The sequence below is a fragment of the Lepidochelys kempii genome, chromosome 10 (genome assembly GCF_965140265.1).
Source record: "Lepidochelys kempii isolate rLepKem1 chromosome 10, rLepKem1.hap2, whole genome shotgun sequence".
Lineage (NCBI taxonomy): Eukaryota > Metazoa > Chordata > Testudines > Cheloniidae > Lepidochelys > Lepidochelys kempii.
In genome coordinates, this window is record NC_133265.1 from 84917790 (window position 1) to 84934863 (window position 17074).

The following is a 17074-nucleotide window of genomic DNA, read 5'->3' on the forward strand; positions in this document are numbered from 1 at the left end:
AACACCCAGGCAAAGCTTCCAGCTGGGAGCAGGGCAACACACAATAAACCATGGTCTCCTAGCCAGCGCATGGATGCTGGGGCCACTTACACAGGGCTCTCAGCAGCAGCCAGTTGCAGCACTGGGCACAGATGTGTGGTTTAAAGGGGTCCATTTTATTGTCTCACTTCTCCAAATGTACAAAAAAATTAGAAAACACATCTCCCCCTGCCCCACCCCCCTTCCCCACCCCCCCAATCACCACCCAAGTCTGGGGCAGCCCCATAAGAATGCAGCAAAGAGACAGCAGGAAATTAAACACAACTAGGTACAGCAGTTGGGTCCCTTCAGCCCACATTGCATTGGGCACAGTTTCTTCACTCCCCACAGCTGGCCCCAGGACACCCAGGGCTTCCCCAATGCCCCCACAATTCCTCCTCTGACACACTGGTAAGTTGGGTGCTTTACAGATCCTCCTGGGCCTTCTTCCTTTTCTTGGGCTTTTCCTCCTCCAGCAGCACAGGGGGGCTGGTTGCCTCCCGCTTCAAGTAGCTAATGAAGTCGCTCACCTCCCGGCCCCCCTGCAAACAGCACAAGAGCATGAGGCCATGGCTGAGCACTAGGATCCTGGCTTTGACACTCCCTGTGGTCTTGGGAATATCTGGACCTGCTGGCCCCAAATGGGGAGTGTTCACTGCCTCAAGAGAGACCAAACTTCCCCAGACCATTTCCCTGAGAGCCCTTTAAGGCTCTCCCGCAGGATGCACCAATGTGTCCTAGAGATGCAGCTACAGTGCAGGCATCCCGCAATGTGCAGGGCAGCGTTCCCAGGGGCCTGTGCAGCCCCACAGCACTCTTCAGCTGCAGGAATGCAGCTGAATGGGTGCTGCCAACAGCTACAGCAGCAAAGAGGAAACCTGCATACAGAGCTCCCAGGACAGGAAGTAGACACTCACCTCATATTTCTTTGGATTCTGCTTGTTACCAGCTGGAGCAAAATAGAGAGTGGGGAAGCTGGGGAGAGAAGAGACATGTCAGCTCCACTGAGTTTATCATTCTTCAGGTCCCAACCCCTCAGGAGTGAGTCTAGCACTCACTGTGCAGGACACCAGGTTTGCCTGGAGCCACAGAAAGGGGAGAATCACTGTTGCATGGAGTCTATTGCCACGCAAGTCAAGGGACAAGCAGTTCAAGGCACCTTCAGCCAGAGGAAGCCCAGAACAGTAGCAAGCCATGCCCCAGGAGGAGATATGAGCACCTTCTGTTTGGCCCTGGGAGCAGGGCTGACTGAGCACCTGGATTCAGGTTTGCAGAAAGACAGGTGCCCAGTGCAGTTCATCCTCAAGAACAGTCTCAGAAGTAGAAGGAAGGAAGGGCCAGAGACATTCAGGAAGTTGTGTGCAGGTATGGCTGGGATACACAACACCCTGCACAGGAGCAAGGGCAGATGCTTTTGTTTGGGTTACTCCAAGTCTAAATTTCTGCTGACAGCTGCTCAGAAGCAAGACAAGCAAGTTCCCAGCGACTATAACAAGCACATCGGCCCCCAGCTGCCATCAGAGCCAGTCTCTCCACCCGCAAAAAAAACCCAGAGAGATTCCCTAGCCCTTCTGTAGCACAGTCACTGGCTCCCCTGCCACCCCACCCAATATCATACAAGCTGAAGTTCTTACCCTCGAACTTCATATGGAGAAGGCACATCATTGGCTGTAGCATCCATCTTGGCTATGACAATGTTGGGGTCTTTGCTGAGCTGTTGGTAGGATAGCACATTAGTGAACAGATCATCACTAGTGTATTGTGGACACTGGGGGAAGATGCTGACCCCCCATGTTCCACTAGGGCCAGGAATGTGTGTTCCAAGGCCAAGGGGAGACAGGGGGGCTCTTGGCTAGATGTCTATCAGAACAGCTGGGGGAGGCTGGGGCAGGATCTGGGACAGCAGCATTCATTTGTACAGCGCCTAGCATAAAGGCTGTGGTAATACAAATAATCTAGTGAGTCCAAGCTTTGTCCTGGTGAGAGACTGGGCAGTGCCAGTTCAGGCTGGTATGGGTAGTAAGGAGGGCACAAGCTTGCTGTTGATATCCAGGCTAGCCCTAGAGATACATGGGCAGGTTTAGGAGGCTATCCTTCCAACTTACACCCTTACCCATTGCCTGTGGGAGAGAAGGCCAAGGCTTCCTGGGTGAGCAGGGGGAGTTGCTGCCTCTAACAATGTATAACGAGTTCACAAACTCTTGCCATATAAAGATCAGAAATAAAATCATAACAGGAAACTTCTGTTTAAAGAGACATTATACAGGAATAGATTCATCAGATTTTTCTATTTAGCAGGATGTTACCATATTACAGAGTGGGAGCATCACTACACCACCTTGTCACTTCTGGTGCTTTGATTAAGTTGGTTGCTGCCTATGCTTGTCCCCATGTGCCTTCGCCCTGTCCCAGAGAACTAAGAACTGAGGACTACAGGAGCCAAGGGACCAGACCTGAGCCAAATACAGCCAACCCTTCCCTCAGGCAGGCATCTTTCTAGGAAGGATTCCCTGGGGACCAGCTCTCAGCAGTGTTTGGACAGAGGACAGTAACCTGGAGACATGCAGCCACTGACCAGGGAATACTGGTGTGCCCTGGCCAGCGCCAAAGGAGATGCTCCTGGTGGTGCCCAACCTCAAATGTAACTAGAGGGCAGAAGTAGCCAGCTGCTTACAGACCAGTGCCAGTTTAGATAGCAGTCAGAGGAGGCCCCTTAGGCACATTCATGCCACCTTATGGCTCGGCCAGCTGAGCACAACCCTGGGACCGCTCAGTTCTGGGGGAGGACTGCTGCCTTCAAAGCTGGCAGGCAAGAGCTCCCAGCTTACCTTTTCTCCAAGTTCCTTGTACTTGGGCTCCAGGTTCTTGCAGTGGCCACACCATGGGGCATAGAACTCAATCAGGACGTCTTTGTCCTCTGCATTAACAAGGTCATCAAAATTTTCAGCAACCACCACCTGGAAAGATCGAATTCTCCAGATGAGCAGCATTTCTGCACGTTAATAACCACATGCTCACTCTCCAGGCTCTGACCTGAGTGAGCCTGATCCTCATGCAGCAAACTGCAGGCAGTGGTCCTTGAAGCCTGCACAGAACACTTCTGTCAGCTCAACATACAGTGTTCTAGCTGGAGAGAGGCAACAGCCACATACAGCCTTTGGCTGAACAGCATGTCTCAGCTGCACTTACCTTCACAGGGCCATCATTGTTCTCAGGGATGGGCTCCGATTTCAGGTATTTCTTCAGGTTACCATCAAAGTAATCCTGCAAGAATCTTTCCAGAGCTTTCCCATCACGGCTACAAATCAAATACAGGTGACATTTCAGAGCCATCTGGCACATAAAACTAGCAAGTGCACCCTACAAATCGAGGGAGTTTTGTTCTACCCACAGACAGCAGCACACTGAAGAAAACGACTCAGATCCTCAGTGCTAACCCAGAGCTCTAACTCCCACAGATGACCCAGGGCACAAAAGCCACGTGGCCACCTCCAGGATTTTGGGAAAGTCTGCCTGGTGCACATGTTCACCCTGGTAAGTCAGGCTTCCTGCCACCCACGCTCCTCCCACCCAGGAGATAGGCTGAAGTGTGTCTCCCATGCCCTTTATTTTAGGTATTCACTCTTTCGGCTGTTCAGTCTCATGTTATTTTCTATGCCGGTCTCTACTTTTTAGGTATCCTGGAATTAAACCCTCAAACCTTAGAGCTTGCAGCTCCTAATGTAATCCTTCCATAGTGTGTAACTACCCAGGGACAGGCTTGGCCTACAGCCACAGCTACTCCTCTGAAACACAAGCATCCAGCTCAGGTGTCCTCCCAATGAGCCCAGATGGGTAGTAAGTATCTGAAAGGCTTTGCCTGTGACTGGACCAGGAGGGTGCGCCACGCCCAGGACTTACGAGAATTCCTCCTGCATGACATATTTCTCTCCCTTGGCAGTTCTGATGGCAACGACAGGAACCTCCCCTGTGCTGCTGTCCAGGCCAAACTCTGAAAGCTCATGGCCAAAGGTTTTTCTACTAGCAACAGCAAAGTAGAGCTTGTGTCCAGCATCCAGGAACTTCTGCGCCACCATCATCACTCTGAGTAAAGCAGAGGAAATGTGCTGTTATGCTTACGAACATTAAACAGTTTCTCCAAGACAACAGAGCACTTGGGGAGAGGAAGAGAACCACCTCTTTCAGCTGAAACGGAAAACAGCTAGAAACATGAATTAGTGGGGGGGGGATCTGCTGGTTAGGAGGTTCTGCAAAGAGAAGGAACATGAAAATGCAGCTGGAGAAACAGGAAAGAAGAACATGCTACTAAACTGGGTGTAACCTAGGGATCTCCCGATGCATAGCTTCAACAAGTCTACATTTTGCACTGAATACCCCATAAACCATCAGTCAGCTCTGATCAACCAGGTCTCCTGTGGCTGCAGCACTGCATAGGGAATCAAGTCCCAGTAAGGTGGAGTACGAAAAATGGAATCGAGCATGAGCCTCCTCAGCAAGATTAGTTGTTCTGGGCCTCAGTCAAGCAACTTTGCTATGGACAGATAAAGGAATCAGAGCTCCTGATAAGCATGCCAAATGCACTGTCTACACCTGATGCTGAATTAATGCTCCAGACATGTTAGCGGGCTGCCTGCAACCTATGGAAACACCAACTGCTTGCTACAGAAGCACAAGTTGGGAGAGTCAGTTTTCCAGAATTAGAAGCAACATTTCAAGGAACTGGATGGTGGCCTGCAATGCCTCTCTACTTGTAGTGACAACACACCCTGTAGACAGAGCCAAGTGAAAGAAGAATTTACTAGAGTCTCAGAAATGATTTCTGAGTTTGCACACTGGGGACAGCGTTCTGCCAGATAAACCATAGGAATCCACCAAAACAGTGCACTGCAGAAGGGAGGAAGACTGGATTAGGATCTATCTTCCTCTGCTTACCTGTTGCGCCAGTAGTTGGAGCCCTTGGCATTCTTCTCATAGTCCACGTCATAATAAGCCACCAGCAAGTCCTTCCCTTGGATCAAGTCTTTGTTATCTTCCGTCATATGTGGACAGATGCCAAAACTATCAACAAAGTAGTAGTTAGCAACCTGCATCTCACTATCTGAGCCCTTCCTCCCCACCCAGAAATAACCTTGTCCTAGCACAGTCTCGTTCTCATTCAAGATCACAGGATCCATACAATTGCCGATATCCAGCAGGCCTATTTGAAAAGTGTTTTCTTCAAATAGCTCATTTGTGCATCAGGCCAGTTTGTGGGGTTCTGCTACTGTAGCTGGACATACAAAGTTACACACAGGTTTTGATCAAATTAGGGACCTACTTTTATTTGTGACAAAAACTGACCTAAAATCAAATGAGCAAACCAGGTTACTGGAATGCTAGATCAAGTGCCCAGCAGCCATGGTTAGTGCAGAGGAAAAACCCACATAGAAATCTCATTCTTGAGAATGAATGATGGACCTGTAGTGCACTAAGTGCCCACAAGCCAACTATTCTGTGTGTTCCATTAGAAGAGAAGAACCCCTAAGTTCAGCTAGAATTTAGTAGCCCAGAGGCAGTGCTACTAGCCATGCCCAGGCAATAGGGCTGAAGCCAGACTGCTCACAGTGTAGGGAATTTAGCTGAACTCTATCACCCACCCAAGCCCTGAGATGGAAGTGAGACATCACTCACATGTTCTCCTGGAGAAACTTCTTGATCTTGCCACTGGTGATTTTGTCCTCTGTGTACCTCAAAGTGCTGTCCTCAAATTTATTTGCCAGGCGTTGAGGACGGAATAAGATAACACCCCTGGACGGAGGTGGAGAGCACAACATGAAACAGCTGAAGGAACTAGCAGTATGGGGATACGGTGGCAAGAAGACTGGTCGACACCTTTCCAAGTACACAGTGAAATCATCCAGGTCCTGAACAAAGCTACCTGTACCTCAGCCACCTGGCCGAGTCTTATGCTACTAGCCAGAACAAGCAGCACGTTTTCTTGCAGTTAACAAGTAAACAACCCCCACCCCGTGGTGACAAGGGAAGAATAGGATGGGCAATAAGGGAACAAACAGCCAGGCTTGAAAAGCCAATTTAGGTCCTCCTGGTACAGTACTTTCCATGTGAGGCAGGAGTCTGACACGCATACACCAGCCCAGCAGGTAAGGGAGACCTTACAAGTGTTTATAGGTCAGCTTCTCTCCCCTGCCCCTCCACAAGAACCATGACCCACTCACTGTAGTTTATGGCTCAAGGGCCTCAAGTGCCCAACAGCAGGACATAGGCAGGCTGCTCTGAAGGGATTTCCAGCTGGACCCAACAGTACTGATTTTAGAAAGATTAACCTCCTCTGGTCTTGGCCCACATGGGAAGCTATGAAAGGAAATCACTTTCCAAAGCACAGCTGTCTGAGAGGGGTCTTTGAGGTTGTCCCTGCTGCCCCAACAAGAACCATGAGTACACTGAGCCACTTACTCTCCATCTGCCTCATACTTCTGTATCAGCTCCTCCTCGCTGGTATGTGCAAAGCGGTAGCTCTCTCTTAGGTTGCTGGCTGCTTTCATGAACTCTGAATAAGCATCACCAAATGCATCTTTGAAGAAGCCTGCAACAGAGAGAGACACGGGGACCCTACAGAAACTCTGCCTCAGCACATGTCATTTCCCTGTTTGACTCAACTCTTCTGTATTTACTCTGCCTGAGAATCCGTCACTTCCGAATGGGCTCTTCTCTGCCCAGCTCAACTCCTTCTGTTTAGCAAGGTTCAATTTCCCTGTGTTCCTTTAGAAATACACCAGCATTTCCTTCCTTCTTTCTGCCCCAGCAGGAGCCAAGCAGCTTTCTTTGGGAGTACATCCGGCTCAATCACCAGCCCAGAAGAAGTTTGCCACTTGCAGCCAGAGATGGAGCTGCACGCTGGGCAGCTGGGATCTGGACAGAGGCAGTGCCCTATAGCACTGGTTCTCAAACTGTGGGTTGGGACCCCAAAATGGGTTACGACCCCATTTTAATGTGGTCACCAGGGCTGGCTTATACTTATTCGGGCTCAGGGCTGAAGACTGGAGCCCCACAGCCTTGGGTGGGTGGTGGGACTCGGGCTTCGGTCCCCATCCCAGGGTCATGTAGTAATTTTTGTTGTCAGAAGAGGGTCGCAATGCCACAAAGTTTGAGAACCCCTGCCCTATAATACTACTCCACAGGAGACAGAGGGCAATTTTTCCACCCAGTTCTGGTCTCCTTCAAGCTCCCATTTGAAATGTTCCTTGGATTAGCAGAGCTCCTGGTGCGATGACCTGAGTCAGGCTAATGTGGCGAGACTGTTGAGTGCTACAAGGCTGATGTGACAGCCATCCCTGCATGTGTCAGGTATGGCTGGGTACAGTATGTTGCCCCCAGGGGATGAAGTCAGAACAGGGTCCTTGGGGAGACCTGGCTATTTCTTCACATTTTAAATACATCTACAGGTGCCTATCCAGTGCTCCAGCACGAACCTTACCCCGAAAGAAAAAGCAAAGCCTTGTGATACATCATCCAGAACTGTTCACCAAGGCATTATTCTCAGCTAAGCGGGCTGCTTGCTTTGTTAACCTTAATAGTCCAGCACCAGCAGTTCTGAGGCTATTTCACCGGCTATACTGGTGACTCATCCAGATATTTTTTGGACGCCACTGTCTAAGGCAGGGTTTCTCAACAACCGTTCCGTGGACTGCACCCTGGGACCCTGACACAGTTTAGCAAGGCAGCAAGCCATTCCCAGGTATCACAAAGGTTGAGAAATACTGGTCTAAGATACTCACCCAGTTAGAGTGGGTGTCAGTGGATCTGCATGAGTGATGGGGAAGGATGTTTTGGTATCATCCATATGCCATCATAAGATCATGACTTGAAATCAGGATACTCTGGAGGCATCTTGTGATATAATACGGAATGGGGGTGCGGAAATTGGAATCATGTTTTGCTAAAGGGGGAAATGGGAACAGGGAATGGGAGTAAGGAAGTTGGAATCATGTTTGGCTAAGGGTAGGAATGGGAACAGGGACACAGGTGTAAGGCTCTGTGGTGTCAGAGCTGGGAAGGAGGATACTAAGGAAGGAAACTGGAATCACGTTTGCTGGAAGTTCACCCCAATAAACATCGAATTGTTTGCACCTTTGGACTTCGGGTATTGTTGCTCTCTGTTCATGCGAGAAGGACCAGGGAAGTAAGTGGGTGAAGGAATAAGCCCCCTAACAGGGAAGGATGTTTTGGTATCATCCATATGCCATCATCAGATCATGACTTGAAATCAGGATACTCTGGAGGCATCTTGTGATATAATCCTTGATGTTCATGTTTGGCTCCAAGAGCTCAAGGCAATCAGATTCCAGCAAGCGGGGAGAGATGGGAGAGAAGGAGTGGGATGGGGACTGGTGGATGCGCAAGTTCAAGGAGAGATCTCCAGCTATTTACAAGTTTCTGAGAGCAGTAGCAACATACTTTGTAGGGGCTCGGGGACTTGAAAGACAGACTTCCCCCAGGACAAAGTATCCAATGTAGTTTAAAGGCTCTGTTGGCTTGTACTACTCACCCACCACAGAAGCATCTTTATCACTGATGAATTTTTCAAAATCTGCCACAGAGCGGAGAGCCACTGAGGCAGGTCCTGCCTGTTTCTTGAGGTGACTAACAATCCCATCTAAGGAAGAAGGAAGCGAAGCATACAGCAGTGTTAGAGTGATGGTTTTATGGAGTTCTAGGAGACTGATTCTATGCTTTTAGGAGAGGGATTGTTTCTGCACCATATGCCTGTTCAGTACTTAGCTAAATGGGACCCCAGCCAAGTCTCTAAGCACTACTGTAATACAAATATGTATGCATCCCAGCCCTACAATGGAACTTCCATGAAAGCATGTTGAGCTGGAAGAGATCCATAGAGGATTCCCAGAGCATCAACATCCCAGCAGGACCTATTCACCCCCAAGTTTACCATGCAAATGTAAAGCCTTCCTCCCCTAGCTACCAGTGCAGTAGCATAAGGAGTCAAAAGACTTGCAAGTTTCAAGAGACAAGTGCACAATGCTCATCACAAGGCATTACATAAACAGAGTGTCTTTCTGTCTACTCTGAAACCTGACCTTGGAGCACTAAACCAGTGGCTCTCAACCTTTCCAGACTACTGCACCCCTTTCAAGAGTCTGATTTGTCTTGTGTACCCCAAGTTTCACCTTGCTTAAAAACTACTTGCTTACAAAACCACACCTAAATACACAAAAATGTCACAGCACACTTACTAAAAAATTGCTGACTCATTTTTACCCTACAGTTACAAAATAAATCAATTGGGATAGAAATACTGCACTTACATTTCAGTGTATGGTACACAGAGCAGTATAAACAGGTCATAGTCTGTAGAAAATTTTAGTTTCTACTGATTTTGCTAGTGCTTTTAATGTAACTTGTTATAAAACTAAGCAAATATCTAGGTGAGTTGATATACCTCCTGGAAGTCCTCTGCATACCACTGGCCGAGATCACTGCACTAAGCAACAAGCCCTGGGCAACAGCTACACTGCAGTAGAATTTCAGAGATAGGCAGATACATTCAGCAATCTGGTACACTCAACATGCAGCAATATTCTCTCCTTCCCATGTCTTTTGGCCACTGGATCTCTCCCACTGCTGATCAGATGTTGTGGACAAGGCAGACTTGCAGTGCCTCATCTTTACCAGGAACCAATTAGATACTCAAGTATCCAGTGCTTCTACCCCCATCCCTCCCACCAACAGGCAGACAAATAAGTTGAGCCTAGTACTGCCATGCAGCCAGGACACTCCCATCTCCATAGCAACAAGTCAAATACAATCCAGATGGGAAAGTGCTGCAGCACCATGCCAGGATCCTTACCTGCTGTCCTGGGCCCATCATAGGCACCTGCCTCTTCACCATCCCTGAAAACCTTCAGGGTGGGATAGCCGCTGACTCCATATTTGTTACAGGTGTTTGAGTTTGCTGTACAGTCAACCTGAAGAAGAGAAATACTGCTCCTTAACACACCATCACATTCATGCAGTGTTGGCACATAGCACAAACTCCTCTGCTGCAGAAATCAGAAGCAGCACAAGGCAGCTTCCCCATAGAGGGCCCACCACATAATCCTATGAAGCAGAGAAATGCAACCTCAACAGGGCATTAAAAGGCAAAGTGTCTATCCACAGGGAGGGGACTTCTGGCGGAAAGTTACAGGAACAAAAGCAAGCTTCGGCTGCCACCTTGTATTCCTTTACTTGCGGAACATGCAATCAGTGCTCTAAAAAATATGGAGCAGACTATCCATGCCCATGGAAGCTTATAGGCCAGATCTAGTGCACCCACAGGGTGGCTGGGACATGGACTTTGGGAGATCTGAAGATTTAACCTGGCTAACAAGGCTAGGGAAGTACATGGTAGGACACTACAGGAGAGACTAAAGTGCACCAGATGCAATGTGAGAGACTCCACTGATAACCCTAAAATTCCATTCATCACCCAATGTAACAGTGCCTAGAGATGGCTGAAATCGAAGAACGCTCCCCATGCCCAGAGGGACGGATACGAGTAAACTGGGACTGGATGGTGTGAAGAGACTGCGATGAGGCACTGGCTTAGTGGAGTTGTACAAGTTAGTGATAGGTTCCCTGTACTTCTTAACCACCTCACAAGAAAGCTTCCCTTTATAGCAGCCCTCTGCCTCAAGGCAGTGCTGTAAGGCACATCCCTACATTGGCCCCCTGCAGTGAGCTGAGTAGGGCCTAGGAGAGCTTCTCCATCACGACTTAATGAGGAAGGAGTTTGTTTGCATGCAGGGATACAGACTCTTTTCTAGTGTTCTGCACAGTGGAGAGGGAGAGGCAGGAGATGCAAGTGCATTAGGCCTCAAAATCCCCTAAACCCAGGATTTGAGCGTATCATTTACTGCATATAATGCCTGCAGACACGTCCTTTGTTTTTCCCAAGCCCTGAGTAGTAGGGTACGAAAAAGGGAATTTCATTGCCGCAGTAAAGGGACGGGCTCTCTAGCTTGCCCTGCACAGGAACAGACCAATCCTCTTGGCAGCAATGAACACCAAGCGCTCCAGAGGCGGACAGCACACTACTTGCACAATACTGCCTCCAGTGGAGGAAATCTGCTTAAGATCTGGGGCAGGAGGACTCGGGGCTTTGTAGACTATTCCCTCCATACGGAGCAGAACAGAAACCCACCCCCTCACATTTATGAAACAGAGGAAATTAAGTCAGACCCTAAATCTCCATGGAACCACTGGATGCACTAGTCAGGGTACAGCCCCAAACACAAACTTTTAGTAAGTGGACTGTAAGTGTAAAAATCTGCTGCCACAAAAAGGTTCCAGCCCAGTCAGAGCAGGTAACTTGTCACAGAACCATGAACTCGGGCTAGGTCCATACCTTTACTAGAGGGACAATTCCTTTCAGTCTGGTAGCAGCAGCCTCGTACTCCGGGGCTAGTCGTTTGCAGTGCCCACACCTGAAGGGGAAGTGACAGTTCGGTTACAAGGAAAAGCCTCCCTACAATTGGGCAGATGCCATGTTTCCATTTACCAAGGATCTCCACACGGTCACACACAACCGACCCAAACAGCCTTCATAGAAACAATGAGGCTTACTGGAAAGATTTTCAACTTGGAGCTCAGGCAAGGGCTGAGGGAAAGAGATGGGATAAGTCACATTGACATTATTCCTTCCCAACATTTTGGAGTTCCCCTACTTGACCAGGGTGGGAAGAAGAAAAAAAAGTGCTGATCTTCCCAAAGACTTTACTCTCTTTGCTAGAATACACGCCAGCGCACTATTGTCTTCCTACAGATGCCGAACAAACATTAGCACTAAGCACTGCAATTTAACTCCTGCCCACTGAGATGAGTGGAATTAAGTCTGAAACCGAATATTCATGAATCATCCAGTCAACATATTTACCTACTGTGAATGGACTTGCCATGTCCTGACTTTCTATCCATTGCAGTAGAAGATACACAGGATCAAGACTTAAGGTAAATGTAAGAGCACCTGAAGATTCCATAACTTAATTCTCACACTAACCACAGAACCATGATATAATTTGATGCTTAATACAGGCCTGAAACACCTTGTATTTGCAGCTTTGTCACCCAGTGAACTGCTGTCTAGTTTACAGAGGTCTGACATTTTCAGCAACAGGTAAGTTAAATTCATTTTAATAATCCTGAAAGTTGAGTAACTCCTTACAGAACTTAAAGTAAAAATAAATCACTATTTTAATCATCCCAGCTAATCAGTAACCCAAACAAAATGGCAACATTAGTCAAACATCTTCTGGTGCCAATAGCATTATCCACCACACACTGTAGCTTTCCATCCTCTGGCAACACATAGCGAGATAGATACTGCAAAATCTAGTGGCACAGAATGAAAGGGACTATATCCAAGACATCCAGTTCCGAAGTTCCTAGAAATCCTAGGTTTCTTTTGCTCTGCTTCCCTCAAGCAATTTAACTAATGAAAGCTTGTCCATGAGCTAGTATTTTCTCCTTAATTCAAAAGGATCTGTGTAAGTGACCAAGATTTGCTGTTCCATTTGTCTAGCCAAACAAACGTACTCAGTGAGTTGCTGACTTATTCACTATTCCATAGTGTGGAAGGGATTTTTTAGGAAGTCCTGCATATTTTTGAAGCTGGATATTAATTGAGAAGTATAAGATAATACATCAAAATGGGTCCACTCCTATTTCACCAATGACTTGCAAACAAAAACCCATTTTCTAACCAATTAAAAGCAGACACCACAGCAGAGATCCTCCTCATCTTCCTGCAACCTAACGCATGATGGAAGTTGTAGTTCTCATTCTATACCAGGCAGTTCAATTAGAAAATTGTGTCAAGTCCGTAAGTAAAGCAAGCAGTTAGTACTTCCTAGAAATGCAGAACATAGTCCCTTATCTTAAGCTAGAGAACACAGACCCTTATTTTAAGGTGTCCAATTTCCAACTAAGAATTGTTTTGATACCACAGAACCCAGTGTTTTATCAGATTAAGCTGGAAGTAGTCTACCATCATATACTGCAAACACCCTGTTTAAAGTAAGTTGCGATAACACTGCACTTACGCTTTTGTTTTGTATTTTGGAAAAAGACAAGGCAACAAGCAGCACAGAGTCTGCCAGAGTGAACCTTGATTGCCTGCCCTAGGGTCCCTGTGCTGGAGCCCAGTGTAGAGGGAGGGCCTGGGGGTCCTCCACCAGCCACTTCGAAGCATGAAGCCCTTGAGAAAGGAATAAAGATGCCCAGAAAGAAGCACGGACTCGCCACTGGGCCCAGAATCAAGGGCTGCACACTGGACATTCGGTTTTGCCGGATTTTGTCACCCCACAAGGGGTGGGACTAAAAGCCAACCGGGGGGGGGGGGTTGGGTGAATGCCAAAGGCGGCCGCCCACCGCAGGGCGCTCAGCAAGGGGTGCTAAGGCAGGAGAGCCGGCTACGCCACACCCAACTCGCGGCCAGGGGGTCCGGCTCCCCACAGAGAGGCGGAGACCCAGGGCCTTGTCGACGCGGGGCGCGTCAGGCCCGTGCTGCGGCCCTCCCGGACCCGGCGCACGAAGGGGCAGCGGCGTCGCCCCTTCCCGGGCCCCCCGGCCCGACAGGCCCCGGGCCCCCCGGCCCGACAGGCCCCGGGCCCCCCGGCCCGACAGGCCCCGGGCCCCCCGGCCCGACAGGCCCCGGGCCCCCCGGCCCGACAGGCCCCGGGCCCCCCGGCCCGACAGGCCCCGGGCCCCCCGGCCCGACAGGCCCCGGCCCCCCCGGCCCGACAGGCCCCAGCCCGACAGGCCCCGGCCGCCCGGCTCACCAGGGCGCGTAGAACTCCACCAGCACCAGCCCCGGGCGCTCGGCCAGGCCGCTCTCGAAGTCCGAGTCCCCGAGCTCCAGCACGTCGGAGGCGCGGCCCGCGCAGGGGCCGAGGGCCAGGAGCAGCAGCAGCGACCCGGGCAGAGCCATGGCGGGCAGCGGCGAGTCGGGGCGGGCGGCTCCGGCTTCGCTCCCTCCGCGGCGGCGGCCAGACTCCACTCGAGCGGCCTCGGCGGGGCCGGAAGTCCCGCCCCCGAACCGGATCTGGAGTGTGGCAGCTCCCCATTGGCACCCGCGTAGCGCGTCACGGAGGCTGGGCGGGGCTTGGGGACCTCAGAGCCCCGCCCCCCGGCCCGTGCCCTATAAATGGGCTGGGTCACTAGCGCAGGGGCTGAGAGAAGGTCGTGCCCCGCGCGCCCCTGGGCGCCATGGCAACGGCTGGGCTGGGGCCCGTCCCCGCGCCTTACCGCCCCCGCCAGTTCGCGGGCCCCCCACCCCCCCTTCCTGGGCCGGCTCTCCAGGGAAGAGCCGGGGCCGAGCCAGGCCCGGGTGCGCTGGGAGGCCCGGCCCGGGTGCGCTGGGAGGCCCGGCCCGGCCCCTGTCGTAGCTCGCCTGTGGGGCGAGCCCGGGCGAGGCGACTCGGCCTCAGGCGGAGGGACGTGTCCTGGGCGAGGGGGCCCCGCCGCTGGCCCTGGCCCGAGGCCGTAGTAACCCGCGCCCCGAAGCGCGGCGAGACGCGCCCGCGGTTCCCGTCGCTACGCGGGCGCTTCAGCGGGACCCTGGGCGGCGGCGGCGGCGGCGAGAGCGGCGGCCAGGGCCCCGGCGTCTGCTGCCGCCGGAGAGGCGCTGTCACGCTCTCCAGGGAGCGCTGGGGCTGAGGAAGGGCTCTGGGGGCTCGAGTTTGTCTCCCGCCCCAGCAGGAGCTGGCCCCATACAAGAGATTCCCTCACCCAGCCTGTCTCTAACGGCCTGGGAGCGCCGTGGCTGCGGCGCGGTTGCATGCAGTCTGGAGAAGAGCACAGCTAGAGGGGTCAGCCCCATGGTCCGTCTACCCCAGCGTCCTGCCTCCCAGCGGTAGCCAATGCCACTTGCTTCGGAGGGAATGAACAGAGCATGCAACGGGCCAGTCCCTCTTGTCCACTTCCAACTTCTCACAGAGGCTAGGAAGAGTCGGAGCATGGGGTTGCATCCCTGGCCATGTTGACTAACAGCCATTGATGAACCGACCCTCCATAAAGGAAAGGAGTACTTGTGGCACCTTAGAGACTAACCAATTTATTTGAGCAGAAGCTTTCCTGAGCTACAGCTCACTTCGTCGGATGCATACCGTGGAAAGCGTAGAAGATCTTTTTATACACGCAAAGCATGAAAAAAACCTCCCCCCACCCCACTCTCCTGGTGGTAATAGCTTATCTAAAGTGATCACTCTCCTTACAATGTGTATGATAATACAATGCGTATGGCCATTTCCAGCGGGAGAAAACCTGGATTTGTGCTGGAAATGGCCCAACTTGATTATCATACGCATTGTAAGGAGAGTGATCGCTTTAGATAAGCTATTACCAGCAGGAGAGTGGGGTGGGGGGAGGTTTTTTTCATGCTTTGTGTGTATAAAAAGATCTACACTTTCCACAGTATGCATCTGACAAAGTGAGCTGTAGCTCACGAAAGCTTATGCTCAAATAAATTGGTTAGTCTCTAAGGTGCCACAAGTACTCCTTTTCTTTTTGCGAATACAGACTAACACGGCTGTTACTCTGAAACCCGCTCCTCCATAGTTCTTTTATGAACCCCATTATAGTTTTGGCCTTCATAACATCCCCTGGCAATGAGTTCCACAGGTTGACTGTTGTACCAATAAAATAAAAGCCAGCAGGATCTTATTAAAGGGAAAAAGGCAAAATACCACATTTATTGTGAATACAGAAAGAATCATAGTAAGCAGTTAGTTATAGCTATAACATTCCATTCAATCTCATATTTATTCTCACATTCATTCATACAAACACACACACCCACACACACAGGTTCTGCAAGGTTGTTATCATAGTTACCAGCCTTAGAGTTGCTCATGCCAAGTCACTGGCCAGGTGGCCTGGACATGAGGAGGGAGCAGGGCCTTGTCAGATGCTCATCTGATGCTCCTGGAAGTTGGTTTGCAGAATCAGACCCCAAAGTTCTCACTTTCTAGAGTCTATTTTTATAGGAATTTCTTCCTATGCCAGTCTATGGGAATTGCTTCATCATGCTGTTGCTGAATCAATCAGCAGATAGCACATTCCTGACGGCTCCAAGATGTTATCTTGTTCTTTGGTTCTCCCATTCTTGAGGCTGTTGGGTGGATTCCAGTCTGCCCTCCGGGGGGGGGGGTCCTCTGGTTATTTCCACTTGACGCCTTCTTCAGCCGATGGACACTGGATTCTTAGGCTGGCACCTCCCTGATCATTCAGTTATTATCCACACCAAGCATCCATCCACATACATCCTCTATCTCTATTTTAATCACAATTGTTAATACAACAAAAGGGCGAGGAGTCTCTGGGTGCTGTTTCTGTTGTTAGAGTATTGCTTTGAGTCTCTCTCTCTTGTGAATTGCTTTGAGAACAGACTCTGTCTTAGAATGTACTAACACAGTTAGCAGCTTGCAAGTTTCACACATAGAGGGAGAGAAACAGTACCAAAAACCAAGAGACCTCTTAATTAGTAATACCCTGGAGTTTAAACTCTGGGGAATCAAACTCATTTGTGATTTTAATACAGAACTTCTTTAATATGATCCAACATGACTGCGCATTGTGTGAAGAAGTACTTCCTTTTGTTTGTTTTAAACCTGCTGCCTGTTAATTTTGTTGGGTGACCCCTGATTTGTATGTTACGTGCAGGGGTAAATAACACTTCCTTATTCACTTTCTCCACACAAGTCATGATTTTATAGACCTCTATCATATCGCCACTTAATCATCTCTTTTTCAAGCTGAAAAGCCTCAGTCTTTTTAATCTCTCCTAATATAAAAGCCATTCCATACCCTTAATCATTTTTGTTGCCCTTTTCTGTACCTTTTCTAATTCCAATAGATCTTTTTTGAGATGGGGTGACCAGATCTGCATGCAGTATTCAAAGTGTGGGCATACCATGGATTTGTATAGTCGCATTATGATATGGTTAGTGGAATATGTACTGCATGAATATGTTTGTTTAGTTTAATAGAGGGCTGTCAGGAAAAA

General features: G+C 49.9%; 1 protein-coding gene across 1 annotated transcript; it reads right to left on the bottom strand.

The window, feature by feature from the left end:
- Window positions 1-214: 214 nt before the first annotated feature.
- PDIA3 (protein disulfide isomerase family A member 3) lies at window positions 215-14096 on the bottom strand. Its single transcript, XM_073304622.1, has 13 exons — window positions 13851-14096; window positions 11420-11498; window positions 9881-9998; window positions 8564-8671; window positions 6472-6601; window positions 5689-5805; window positions 4951-5076; window positions 3919-4101; window positions 3208-3316; window positions 2847-2975; window positions 1653-1732; window positions 936-993; window positions 215-560 (listed from the first exon to the last, which is right to left on the bottom strand). Exons 1-13 carry the CDS (start codon window positions 13997-13999, stop codon window positions 444-446), a joined length of 1503 nt encoding a protein of 500 aa, XP_073160723.1. The 5' UTR covers window positions 14000-14096; the 3' UTR covers window positions 215-443.
- Window positions 14097-17074: the final 2978 nt, after the last annotated feature.

Excerpts from the sequence above, each read along its gene's own strand:
- PDIA3 (XM_073304622.1), bottom strand. The coding sequence starts at position 13,999 with ATGGCTCTGCCCGGGTCGCTGCTGCTGCTCCTGGCCCTCGGCCCCTGC. Across the intron at positions 2,976-3,207 it reads ACAATGATGGCCCTGTGAAG|GTGGTGGTTGCTGAAAATTT; the intron begins GTAAGTGCAGCT and ends CGATCTTTCCAG. Across the intron at positions 1,733-2,846 it reads ACAAGGAACTTGGAGAAAAG|CTCAGCAAAGACCCCAACAT; the intron begins GTAAGCTGGGAG and ends TCCTACCAACAG.